The sequence below is a fragment of the Heptranchias perlo genome, chromosome 4 (assembly GCF_035084215.1).
Source record: "Heptranchias perlo isolate sHepPer1 chromosome 4, sHepPer1.hap1, whole genome shotgun sequence".
Classification (NCBI taxonomy): Eukaryota; Metazoa; Chordata; class Chondrichthyes; order Hexanchiformes; family Hexanchidae; genus Heptranchias; species Heptranchias perlo.
The window spans coordinates 98,871,057-98,885,262 of NC_090328.1; the positions used below are offsets into that span (position 1 = coordinate 98,871,057).

A 14,206-nucleotide genomic window follows, 5' to 3' on the forward strand; every position below is an offset into this window, starting at 1 on the left:
TCAAGACACAAAAGGCATCAAGGGGTGTGGGGGGAAAAAGAGCGGGAATATGGTATTGAGTTAGAGGATCAGCCATGATCATAATGAATGGCCGAAAAGGCTCAAAGGCCGAATGGCCTACTCCTGCTCCCATCATCTATATGATATTAAGGGGAACAGATAGAGTGGATAGAGAGAAACTATTTCCGCTGGTTGGGGATTTTAGGAGTAGGGGGCACAGTCTAAAAATTAGAGCCAGACCTTTCAGGAGCGAGATTAGAAAACATTTCTACACACAAAGGGTGGTAGAAGTTTGGAACTCTCTTCCGCAAATGGCAATTGATACTAGCTCAATTGCTAAATTTAAATCTGAGATAGATAGATTTTTGGCAACCAAAGGTATTAAGGGATATGGACCAAAGGCAAGTATATGGTGTTAGATCACAGATCAGCCATGATCTTATCAAATGGCAGAGCAAGCATGAGGGGCTGAATGGCCTATGTTCCTATGTTTCAGTCATCTGTCCTAATATCTCCTTACATGGCTTGGTGTCAAATTTTATTTAATAACACACCTGTGAACCGCCATAGGATGTTTTACTACGTTAAAGGCGCTATATAAATGCATATCGTTGTTGTTTGTAATAAATCTGCACTGTACCCTCACCAAGGCCAATATATCCTTCCCGAGATGTAGTGCCCAAAACCGAAGCATTGCTTCCTCCACTTTGTATTCCAGCCTAATTGAGATAACGGCTAGCATTCCATTAGCCTTTTTGATTACATTTTGTACCGATGCACTAGCCTTTAGTGATTTGTGTAAATGGACACCCAAATCCTAGTCTCTCCCCATTAAGTAAATTATCTGTTTTGTATTTCTTGAATCGAAAATGGATGATGTCACACATCTCCACATTGAACTCCAACCACCACAGATTTGCCCACTCATTTAATGTGTCTACTTCCTCCTCCCAAACATACAACTTAATGCCAACAGCAAACTTAGATATACAACCCTATATTTCTTCATGCATGTCACAGATATATGTGAAGAAAAGCTGAGGCCCCAGTAGAGATTCCTGGGGAACACCACTCATCACATCCTGCCAATCAGAGAACATCCAATTATCCCTACTCTCTGTCTCCTATCTTCCAACCAATTACCAACCCATGTCACAAGGTTATCTCTAATTTTGTGCGCTATAATTTTTGCTAATAATCTCCTGTACGTAACCTTATCAAATGCCTTCTGGAAGTCCATAAAGGCAAGATCTATAGACACTCGCCTATCCATGATGTTGGTAACCTCGTCAAAAAATTCAACTAGATTAGTCAGGCCCTTCACAAATCCATGCTGACTCTCTGATCAGCTCAAATTGTCCAAGGGCTCAGTCACTCTGTCTCTGGTGATAGATTCCAGTCACTTGAAGAATATAGATATATTTTTACATTATTCTAATACCAATCAAAGACAGAATAGCTAATGCAGACAGAATTGGTTTAAACAGTGTGCTCACAAATTCTATCTTTTGATCACAATGACACTGGTAACATTGGAGAGGATGAATTTCAGGGCCTAAGACATGGCTCTGTAAGGGTAGGCACACAGATTATTAATTAAATAAGCTAGTTGGCATTAATGATATAATATGGAGCTAAAAGGGTTGTTAGGTTAAGAACAGGCTTTTGATCACTGCAGAGGGGCTGGGGTGTGTAAAAGAAGGAAATTACTGCAATATAAATAAGGAAACTATAGAGATTGCAAGGGATAAGACAACAAAGGCTTGTGCAACAAAGGCTATGGTTCGAGAAGAACAAAGATAGGAAGCAACAGTACAATGTAACAGAATACAAGGTCCCCTATTATTGTCCAGCAATCTGTTTAATTATGTACGGCTCATAAAACACCCAGTGGAGTTGAATCCAACAAGAACTAGACAATGAAGGAAAATGGTTTCAAAAGAGATACAACATTTCACTCATTATGAACTTTAGGCTACTTTCAAGACCAGTTAGTGTGAACAGGCTTGGATAAGCAACGCTCATTATTCTCGCAAAGTTCTCTACATGTTAGCTTTAGACATACGGTTAATGTATATTATTCTGTATGAAGTTAAGATGAATGTTTTGAAACAATAATTGTCAGGCATATTACTGTCTCTATCTTTTTGAATCTGTTAAAAGGATAAGGAAGGAATTATCCAACAGTTACTTCCTCACAACTGATGTTGAAATGACAGGCCTGTAGTTTCCTTGTTTCTCTCTTCTTAACTAACAAAGTGGTATTTGTAATTTTCCAATCCAAAAGGAACAATTCCTGAATCAAGTGCTTTGGAAAATTGTGACTAATGCATCTGCAATTTCCTCACCTGAAAGTTACACATGGTAGAAAAGTAAAGGCGGCAGAGTTGATCATCAATAACTGCAAAGGTCTCCCAATAAAATGTGTAGAACTTGAAGTCTGGTGCAGGCATGGAGTAAAGACCACCTTTGATTCAATTGGAATATTGTTTTAGCAGAAACACCGTTCCTGTACTTAAGTTACACCAATGGATGATGGTGATGAATCACAAAGGTATGGTTAATGCCAGAACTGGCAACCAGTTCAGAAAGCTAACAAAAAAAAGCGACAGCAAGTCAATGTTGCTGGTGACAGTAGAAAAATAATACAGCCAAGCTGTTAGGAAGGAAATGATCACTATGGATTTCTCCTACGCAAAATTAAACCTATCCCAACTTACATGGAGGATAAACAAATGAGACGGCTACACAGGATGGCAAAAGTGTTTCACGTAGATCTGCGTGAGAGAAGTCGGTTCCTAATCAAAATTGGGACTCGATTGGGTAAAAGGGAAAAGGTGGTAACTAAAATCTGCTGCCACCTACAGACTGTGTGATAGCACAGTTATTCCTGATGGGCTCCCTTGGATCCTCTAAATCAGGTAATAAATTTAAACACCCAGATATTTTGCCCAGTTCACTACATTATGAGCATTGACTCCCGGTCCACCAACGTCTTCGTAAAGACACTCCTTAAAACCCACCTCTTTGGCCAAACGTTTGGTCACCTGTCCTAATGTCTCCTTCTTTGGCTCGGTGTAAATTTTTGTCTGATTGCACTCCTGTGTTGTGCCTTAGGACATTTTACTACATTAAAGACGCTATATAAATGCAGGTGGTTGTTGTTGATTTTCATCTTTACCACCCGAGTTTTGAGCATCGCCTGGGAGGATCGCATGCCAGTAACAGAGCCCATCCTATTTTCCTCCCATACAGCAGAAAACCTACCCTCACCAGTCAGAACTCCTTGACGCTTCCAAAAGCCAAGCTGATGGGATTGTTAGAGCAAATTTGTGTGCCACAGTTGATGTGCCAGTAACTCATGTCTGAGAGTGGTAGCTGTACTCTGGGTTTACATTACTTGTCTCCTGCAGGACTGGAACTTTAACAGTCATGTGTGGGAGAGAGCTCTATGCATGTTGGGATCCACATGTGGGCAGAGCTGTCCCAGGGAAGGGAAAAAAAAAATCACTGCTCTCTAAGCAGGTTTAACAAGTGTTCTTCTGGAGGGCCAACAGACTCTGAGCATTTTAAAAATCAGATTTGATACCATACTGGCTTTAGACTCCATAAGGTGTCAAACTGAAGTGGTGCGAGACTATCCTCTCCAGAGAGTCTCACTCTGCTTCGCTCCAGAATCAGGTCAAGTGCCTCACTATGGATTTACACTGTTACTCAGTCAGAAATCATTTCACACCGATATTAAACCTGTACGGTAAATGCACTCTCAGAGGCCGACCTTGTTGCGTTTTCTGGTAACGATGCTTCTACCAAAAGGCTGCCGGCCTTTTTTTAAAAAAAACAAAAAATTACTTGTTAACTCATTGAATTAAAAAAGAAATGTGAATTGTAAAAGTATAATTCTATGCGGCAAGGTAGGATATCTGTAATGTTCTTAACATGTATGATCCATTAACATACAGCTATTTTAAAAAACAGACCAGGTGACTTTGCATGATACACACAGTCCACAAAACACCACAGGCATCTAATAAAATGCAAAACTCTAACGCATGCAAACTATTGTCAAAGCTCCCACTTCCTGGTTACACTGATACCTGCAGACCGGGTCTCCTAATAGCATAGCTCATTCAGGAAAAGGTAAGTTACCAGCATTTAAAAAAGAACTAGCAACAACCACAACCAGGAACTAATTTAAGTTAAGAAACAGATCAGTCACTTTTGAGTGCGATTGTTCCATTTGAGGAAGTGTTGGTTTCAGTGAAGCAGACAGTCCACACCTTATTCCCTCTCAGTGTTCCAATTTCTGCACTCCCCAAATGGATCAGCATTATTTATAGCTCCCAGGCTGCCATACAGTGCAGAAGCCGTATCCTAACTTACACCAAGTCCCATTCACCCATCACCCCTGTGCGTGCTGATCTACACTGGCTCCCGGTCCAGGAATACCTCGATTTTAAAATTATCATCCTTGTGTTCAAATCCCTCCATGGCCTCGCCCCCTCCCTATCTCTGTAACCTCCCCCAGCCCTACACAGAGAACTCTGCGTTCCTCCAACTCTAGCCTCTTATAAGTCCCTGATTTCCTTCGCCCCACCATTGAGGGCTGTGCCTTCAGCTGTCTAGGCCCTAAACTCTGGAATTCCATCCCTAAACCTCTCCTCCTTAAAGACGCTCCTTAAAACCTACCTCTTTGACCAAGCTTTTGGTCACCTGCCCCAATATCACCTTATGTGGTCTGTTACACACCTTGGGACGTTTTACTATGTTAAAGGCACGATATAAATGCAAGTTTTTGTAAATAACAAATTTTCACCTTACTAAAGCAAATACCTAGTAAATATCATTCTTAATGCTACTGTTGGAGATTTAAAATGGAGTTTGTTTCGTACACAAGTAAACAGTTGGGAGGAACTTTATTCATGATCACATAGCACAAAGTTTTTTCGCGGTATCCCACTTCCAGGTTGGCACTTGGCAGCTCCAGTGAACAACTCCTGGACAGGGAGGGAATCAGAGGTCAAACTTCCAACTGCCTATCCAGTATAAGGACAAAGGGGAGAGGGAAACACAAGCTCTGGATCAGTTGTGGAAGGCTGGTAAGGGAGAAAGGGAAGGAACAACTCCCCATGTTTAAGATAGAGCCAGTCAGATTCAGAGAGAAAAGGCTGATCATGAAAACAGGAACAGTCTGGCATGCTATGCTGTTTCATGTGTTATGGCAAGTGCTAAAGAAGAAGTTAAAAGTCCAGAATTACTACTCTGTTCACTCATATGCAATTGGTAAAATAAACCAACTTGATCATCGTCTCACCAGACTGCTCATCAGATCTGCCTCTTGGAAGATTGGAGAAACGTACACGATCCTATGTGAGAGGGTACGGTATCCAGTTCATAAAATATGGGACTTTCATTGTTACAGCCCCAAGTCTCACTATTGCAATACTAGCTATTGGGCAGTAAAGGTAAACTCCTGATCATAAGGGATTAGGATTTGCTGACAGGAGAAATCAGTGATGCTGAACTATAGCAGAAATATCAATAGCAGGCCTAAAATCTGTAACAGGTAGTCACTTGCTCACTTTACCCAACATTTTTTGGTTGGAAAATAGAAGAAGTAGAAGTCAAGGGTGTGATAGAATACTCACCGCATGCCTGGACGGGTGCAATTACAGCTGTTAATTGTAGCCATGTGATTGATATCAATTAGTGTTAATTGTATTCAGGTGGTGCATATCAATTGGGAACTCGCTTATATCCATTTACAATGAGGAGCTCTGTGAATAAAGGCTTGGAAGCAAATGAAGACCAGGCTCCTGTATTCTATCCTTCACCACCAGCTTATTCAGTTCATTACACAGCAACACACAGGAAGCTTGATACTATCCAGGACAGAGCACTGCTCTTGATCAGTGCCCCTGCCACTGGACTCAATATACACCTCTCCTCCACCAATGGCGAATTGTGGCTGCAGTAGGACAAGAGCAGCAATGGGGGCACCATCACCTCCAAGTCCCCGCCATCCTGATTTGAATATTATATCTATGTTGCTTCATCGTCACTGGGTCAATATCCTGGAACACCATGTGGGAAGATCATCACCACATGGACTGTAGTAGTTTGAGGAGAAGGCCCACCACCACCTTCTCAGGGCAACTAGAGATGGGCAATAAATGAGGCCTTGCCAGTGTCACTCACGTCCAGAGAACAAATTTTTAGAAAGGTCATTGTAGGTACTGATTTCCCTTGCAGGAAAATTTATACATGGTAAAACCGAAGCCAAACAAGTCATTCTGAAGTAGAATTCACACTGATACAAACGAGTACAAGGGGACTGGAGAGGTATTTCAGTAATGTATTGGAGCAAGAGACTTTCCACGATAACAAAGAACAAACTTAGAAGTCAAAGTAGGCAGATCGCGAGAAAACCGAGTGTGGCAATTTGGTTTCGTAATTCACTGAAATAAATGGCTAAATTAAATTAGGTGTTTGCTTTAATAATGAACACATTGCAACAACTGTACACTGGAATTAGAGGCCTAGAGCCTTTCAAAGCATCAACCAGGCAGGTAGTGTTTTTTTAATGTGTTTGAGGTCCCCTATTCAAGCAGAAAACCTGTACTTGTAGAGTTGAGCTGGCCGTTCTAGGAATAAAGGAGTTTAAACTGCACATTAAATGGTTGAACTTTATACTTGGAACACGTGTTGGGTAATTGCGGGCACACTCCCAAGGATTTTCTACCCATTAATGGATGGAGAATCACGGGGAGGATGCCAACACTTTCCTAATAAGTGTTCCACGAAGCTATGGATCCACACTGGAGTGTACGTTCATAAAATTCACCCTCAAATCTCATTCTCACCCAACAGGATCTCAACAATTTAACAGTCTATACCAAGAACTATTTATCCTATTGGTAAGTATTAGGATGCAGTCAGTTTATGGTCCTGTTTGGTATAACATGCCTTGCCATTTCTCCACCTTTTCCTGTCAATGTCAACAAAGATGACCAACTGCCATCACTGCTCGACAGCTTAATACTTACCACACAGCAATTCTTTCATCCCTTTCACAGAACACACAAATATAGTTGGCTTGTTGAGGAGACGTGCTTGGAAAATTCTGCTTCCGTTGCTATGAATTCGGCTATTGCAAAAATGCATAGGATCCTTGTAGAACTCGAATGATTTATCACCCATTAAAGCATATCCCGAACTTCCAGGAATCTGGGACATTGCGCTGATTGTTGTGCAATAATCTTCCTGAAAATAGGAAAAGGGAATTATTCTAAATCATTATCTATGACAAAATTATACAACTGTCATGTCATCTTAAGTGATTTTTTTTTGATTTAGTTAAGCTCTTGCTCTAATTTTGTAATAATCCATCAACCTTAAAACTAAGGTACCATTAATTGGTGTCTACCAACAGTAGCTTATAATTATATGAAGCTCTTCACATAAAAGAACATCTGAGAGCTTTACAAGGGGTGAAAGCAAGAAGTGGGCACCAAGGAGGAAATTAATGGCACAAAAAGAAGAACTTGCATTTATACAGCGCTGTTCATGATCTCAGGGTGTCCCAAAACGCTTTACAGCCAATGAAGTACTATTGAAGTGTAGTCACTGTTGTAATGTAGGAAACATGGCAATCAATTTGGGCACAGAAAGCTCCCACAAACAGCTATGAAATAGATGACCAGATCATCTGCTTTTGGTGCTGGTTGATGGAATAATGTTGGCAGGTTTTAAGGAGCGTCTTAAAGGAAGAAAGAGAGGTAGAGAGGCAGAGAGGTTTAGGGAGGGAATTCCAGAGCTTAGGGTCTAGGCACGGCCACCAATGTTGGACCAATTAAAATCGGGGACGCGCAAGAGGCAAGAATTGGAGGAGCGCAGAGATCTCGGAGGTTTGGAGGGCTGGAGGAGGTTAGAGATAGGGAGGGGCAAGGCCATAGAGGGATTTGAAAACAAGCATGAGAATTTTAAAATCAAGGCATTCCCAGACTGGGAGCCAATGTAGGTCAGCAAGCACAGGGGTGATAGGTGAACAGGACTTGGTGCACGTTAGGATATGGGCTGCAGAGTTTTGGATGAGGTCAAGTTTACGGAGAGTGCAAGGTGGGAGGCCGGCCAGGAGAGTCTAGAGGTAACAAAGGCATGGATGAGCTGAGACAGGCGCTGTTACAGAGGTGGAGGTCTTGGTGATGGAGCGGATATGGGGTCGTAAGCTCATCCCAGGGTCAAATAGGATGCCAAGGTTGGTAACAGTCCGGTTCAGCCGCAGACAGTGCCCACGCAGAGACCAAGAATGGAGACACATAGTACATGAGGAGTGGTGTCGAAGGCAGAGAGGTCAGGAAGGATGAGGAGGAACAGCGAGCTTTGGTCATTCATAACATGAAATCTGGGCAACATGCACCGGATGCTCTAAAAAATATATTTAAAAATCTTACATCTGCGCACAGTTCATGTCAATGTCTTGACAACTGCAAATGCTGCAGGTACTCCTCCCTCCCAGTGGAGGCACTACAGTGCTACCACTGGCAGGATGTAATTATAGTGTGACAAGTTTACAGAGATGGTTTCCATTATAAAATGTGGACATAGGAATATATAATGGTAATATAAAAATAAGGAAAGAATGCAAGACTTTAAAATAGGCACTGAATTATGTCTGCACACCCTGATAAAATCATCCTTACCCTTTAACCCCTCTTCACCTGAAGACAACACTTAGTCTTGTCTCCATGTGCACAATGCCATGGGAGATCGACTAGTACTTATAAAAATGTCTGAGTAGATAAGCTGCTTGCCAGCACTGCTGATTTCATTCAAAGATCGGTTGAGGAGCAGCCCACCAAGCAGTCGTGTTCCAGCAATGGTATATGACTGTTTGACACCATTCAACCCTTTAGTGTCAAGACAAGGAGACCAAGGAACAAGATACCAAGATATTTCAGTGATTTTGGTATGGTCAGGCAAGTCAAGGATTTACAAAACCACATACCAGCCTTGACTCAGTGGTAGTACCTTTGTCTCAGAGTCAGAAGGTAATGAGTTCAAGCCCCACTCCAGATACTTAAGCACATAACCTAGGCTGACATTTCAGTGCAGTACTGAAGGAGTGCTGCATTGTTGAAGGAGCCGTCTTTCAGATGAAACATTAAACCATGGCCCCATCTGTTTCCTCAGGTAGATGTAAAAGATCACATGGCACAATTTGATGACGAGCAGGGAGTACGCCTGGTGTACTTGCCAACATTAATCCCTAAAACAAGTCCACCAAAATATATTAACTTGTCATTTATCTCATTACTGTTGTCAGATCTTGCTGTGCACAAATTGGATGCCGTATTTCCCTATAGTACAACAGTGACTACACTTCAAAAATAATTCATTGGCTGTGAAGCACTTTGGGTCATCCTGGGCTCGTGAAAGGCGCCAAATAAATTTGTGTAAGCATTTAATGCTGGCAAATCTGGGGGAGCATCCTGCACTGTCACTAAACTCAGTGACATGAGGGAACTAGGGCAGAGACTGTACTGCTGGTCCGGACCTTGCTAGATGCACGTGCAGACAGAATCCAGGCTACAATTTTGCAGATCTATCTGAACATAAGCTCGCGTCAAGCGATGCTCCGTATAGGCAGCAGAGTCTCAAACACTCTTCCCAGAAACAGAGCTGAAACTTGGTTTGTTAAACGCCAAGTCATCCTTGAAAGGAAGAGGCTTCTGAAACACAAAAACCTTGTAGGTATTCACATATCCAGATGTAAAGTCACACCCACTCCATTGTGCAAAACAATGTGAAATATGATCATTGCACTTGAACCAAAGATACCATTACAAATACCAGTCACACTAAAACAAATCTTCCTCAACATGCAAACACTTAATATTAACAGAAGCAGCATTGGAATAGTTAACTTGGACTCCACAACTTTACAATTAACTTACAAAAAATTATGATGCTATAAAAGGTAGATTCAAAACAAAAAGAGTGCAGTCACAAATATTACTTGCGCTGGCTTTCCAACCGTTTCAGCAAAGCCAGTGTCCAAAAGGTGGAAGGTGCAGAAACATGCAACAACTATTGTCTATGAAAGTGGTGGAACTATGGAAGCACAGCAGTCTCTCGGCCCATCAACAGAACTTCAAAAATTATAAGCACATTGAATGGCACCAGCTACAGGCAGCTCATCATAAACCAAAACAGGAATGACAAAAAGAAAAAGAAAAAGATATAAAGTACCTTACAACTGAAAACTGATAGGGAAATATTAAGAATTGCTGCTCTTATTTCATAATCCATTGGCTGTGAAACACTTTGGAAACCCCTGATGTTGTGAAAGGTGCTACATAAACACAAGTTATTTCCTTCTTTATGAGCACAACTTGTTCTTTATTTCCTGAACATTTTATTGCAAATATTTCTGAAACAGAAGTCAGCAATGCAATCACAGAATGATGAGGATGTTTAAGAAAAACGAAGTACTTTTGAAAAAAATGGAGGCAAATACAGCAGCCAATCTGCACTCAGCAAGGTCCCTCAAATGTACTTTCGAATGTGCAGTTTCAGCCTCGTTTTAACATTTCATTGAAAAGACGGCACCTCCGACAATGCCTCCCTCAGTATTGCACTGAAATGTCAGCCTAGATTACGTGCTCAAGTCTCTGCAGTGGAGCTGGAACCATGATCTTCTGAATCAGAGGCAAGAGTGCTACCGACTGAGCCAAGGTTTAACACAATGACCATATTCTGATACAGTTGTTGAGTGCTATTCCCCTTACAGCACAGGATCTCCTGGTTACTAGTCATCTATTATTTAAGCACATATTGAAACAACAGTATAATTGCACCAGAAACAGAAAAGGCACAGATAAGTCAGCATGTGTAAAAAAAAAAGTTAATGTTTCATGGGCATCCTGTTGTTAGAAGTAAGCTGCATGCAGAGCTTTCTAACCATTTAATTCATGGTCAGAAAATCCTGCATAGCATTCCCCCAAATTTCTGATAACAAGCTCCCAGCAGATGAGGTGCTCCATGGGACACAAATGTCAGAGAATTACTCATTAAATTGTAACTTGTCCCTTTGTAGATGGAAAAGCGAGTTAACCTTTTGGGTATAACCGAAAGATTAGACCCTAAACATGAACCTGCCTATTATCTTTACAGATAAGAATATAAGAAATAAGAGAAGTAGGCCATACGGCCCCTCGAGCCCGCTCCGCCGTTCAATAAGATCATGGCTGATCTTCGACCTCAACTCCACTTTCCCGTCTGATGCCCACATCGCTTGCTTCCCTTAGAGTCAAAAAATCTATCGATCTCAGTCTTGAATATACTCAGCCCTCTGGGGTAGAGAATTCCAAAGATTCACAACCCTCTGAGTAAAGAAATCTCACCTCATCTCAGTCCTTAATGGCTGACCCCTTATCTTGAGACTATGACCCCTAGTTCTAGACTCTCCAGCTAGAGCAAACAGTCTCACAGCATCTACCCTGTCAAGTCCTCCAAGAATTTTATACATTTCAAGGAGATCACCTCTCATTCTTCTAAACTCCAGACAATATAGGCCCATTCCATTCAATATCTCCTCATAGGAAAACCCTCTCATCCCAGGAATCAATCTAGTGAACCTGCGTTGCACCACCTCTAAGGCAAGTATATCCTTTCTTACGCAAGGAGACCAAAACTGTACATAGTACTCCAGGAGCACATTGCAGGACTTGCTGTGTATTTCCAGCATTTTCAATTTTTATTATTAATCTGCAAAACGAAAGATATGCAGTTACTTAAATAATTATCACAGCACGGGTCAAAGAATGCCAGCACAGGACAGAGATAAAGGACACATGGAAGGTCAAAGAGTTCCAGTGTTGGATAGGAATACAGGGGCAGGCACACGGTGGGCGAGGGCAGGCGTCCGGGGCCGGGGCCAGGTGGAGAGCCCCAATGTGGAAGCGGGACGGAGGCCCAATTGCAGAGCCCCAATGTGGGGCAGGGATACTGGCTGAGCCTCTGGAGCCCCCAGCCGGGTCCCCGCCAAATTCTGCCGCGGTCGGTCCGCCTGTCCCCGCGGGTATCAGCGCCTCCCCGAGCACCAGGATACCTGAATCAGCAATGAATACCTGGCCGTCCGCTCAGCTGGCTCGGCTCAGCCTCCGCTCCCGCTCAGCAACATCATCACCTTCCCAAAGCACCTGGGCAGGTTGCATCCGCATCAGCCTCTCATTGGTGAGTCAGGGTGATTGATGGGGGAGTTGCCCAATCACCCAAGGGGCCTGGGCCTTGACTGCCTCCCTTCTCCTGCATCAACTGTACATTGTTCTGCTAAAAGAAATATATATTATTTTACTTTTTTAACTATTTAATTTATTATTTATAATTAAATATACAGTTCCAAGTTTAGCATTTGTGCAAACTGACTCCAGCTTGGCAGTGAATCTCAATTTGATACAAATCAGGTATTAAGGCCTGAAAACCAGTGAGACTCCCCTCATTCAGGGAATCTCTATCACACCGGATGGTGAGATGAGTGCCAGGTGTCAGCCTTGACTCAGTGGTAGCACTCTCGCCTCTGAGTCAGACGGTTGTGGACTCAAATCCCACTCCAAGGACTTGAGTACATAATATAGGCTGACATCTCAGTGCAGTACTGAGGGAGTACTGTTCTGTTAGAGGCGGTATCTTTCGGATAAGATGTTAAACTGAGGCCCTGTCTTCCCTCTCAGGTGGACGTAAAAGATCCCACAGCACCATTCGAAGAAGAGCAGGGAAGTTCTCTTGGTGCCATGGTCAATATTTATCTCTCAACCAACACCTAAAACAAATGATCTGGTCATTTATTTAATTGCTGTTTGTGGGAGTTTGTTGTGCGCAAATTGGCTGCTGCGTTTCCCACATTACAACAGTGACTAGGCTTCAAAAAAGTATTTAATTAGCTTTGGGGTGTCCTGAGGTAGTGAAATGCGCTATATAAATTCAAGTTCTTCTTTCTTGAAGTTAGTGTGGGTGTTTGACGCAATTAAGGTTACACTTGTACAACTGCAGTGTTGGGTGCAAAAGCCACTTCATACCTAAAACTACAGTTAGAATGTAAATACACCCTTAACTCTTGAGTTTTCTCCTTGCCTGAAACAAGCACACCCATGTTTACCTCAGGAGTGTCATTTTAGTGCCTCTCAACTACATTTTTGCTACAGGGTGGCTCAACATTTTCCAGGGAATGATTCAAAATAAATCAGCCATGACCATTGCATTACTTCTAATAGCAATTTTATCAATTTGTTTAAGGGGGGAGAGTTATTGCTTCAGTTTGAGGTCAATCTCAGTTCCTTGAATGGCTCTATCTGAATATTGAGTACTTGGCCACATTAACTGCATATGGTTTATATAGGAACATAGGAATCGCTAGACGAGAAAAGACCACAGTCCATCCACATGGAATTACATGGAATGTACAGCATAGAAATCTGTCGGTTTGGGATCGTCCTCTACCTGGTTTGCGTCCAGTGTAGGAATAGGGGTCTCGAGGTAGTAGTTAGAACACAAAGGGTATGGAAGGACCAGTATGCTCGGGTAGACGAAACACCCGCGTGAGTTCAGTGACGCATCACTTGCGAGTGATGACAGTCTGTTTCATTATTTTAATAAAGATGGTCCCTTCCGTTTGTTGTTTTGAATAAAGATTGTTCATCGTTGTATTTTCATTTTAATAAAGAATGTATAGTATGCGAAATACTGTTTCATCCCAAGTGGTGCAGGGGTATTTGGACCCCTCTGTGCTGGGATTGTTGTAATTCAACCTTGTTTTCTATCTGAATGCCTGCTGTACACTGGGGTTCTCTCCAAGTAAGGGAATGTATGTGTCGAGGGATTAGGGATAGGTAAATAAAGGGGAGGGTTGTTTGTGACGGTCAGAAAATTTTGCTCACCTTGCATGGACACCAAGCAAGTTTAAGTATCCACAGGGAGGACTGAAGGGATTCGCAAAATTTCACATGTTCCTCCCCCCGCCCCTAAGATTTATTGGAGTTATTAAAGAAACCCTGGTGTGACTGTGTTTTAAAAAATCCAGGGTCTTTCAAAATGGCTGCAGTCAGACACATGGCCAAAGGCCTGCAGCATTCTCTAACAGCTTGGCAGCCTCCATGTTTCAGACAGGTTTCTTTGAACAATGCAGTTGCATTCACGCCCTGAGGCA

The 14,206-nt window shown here is 42.3% G+C and overlaps 1 protein-coding gene across 10 annotated transcripts in view; it reads right to left on the reverse strand.

Annotated features, from left to right (window-relative positions):
- The window catches only part of LOC137321142 (putative cytochrome P450 120), a 122,356-nt gene extending 110,027 nt beyond the window's left edge, over positions 1-12,329 (reverse strand). For 9 of the 10 annotated variants that reach the window (XR_010962722.1, XR_010962720.1, XR_010962721.1 and 6 more), the window contains exons 1-2: positions 12,132-12,329; positions 7,047-7,263 (exon numbers count right to left, since the gene is read on the reverse strand). Coding sequence is in view for 7 of the 10 variants with exons in the window: in XM_067983381.1 (XP_067839482.1) it covers positions 7,047-7,236 (190 nt within the window). In the remaining 3 variants the exon portion in view is untranslated. Of the gene's footprint in view, positions 1-7,046; positions 7,264-10,251; positions 10,293-12,131 lie in introns of those variants that run through there. The other variant, XM_067983379.1, reaches the window with a different exon arrangement.
- Positions 12,330-14,206: the final 1,877 nt, after the last annotated feature.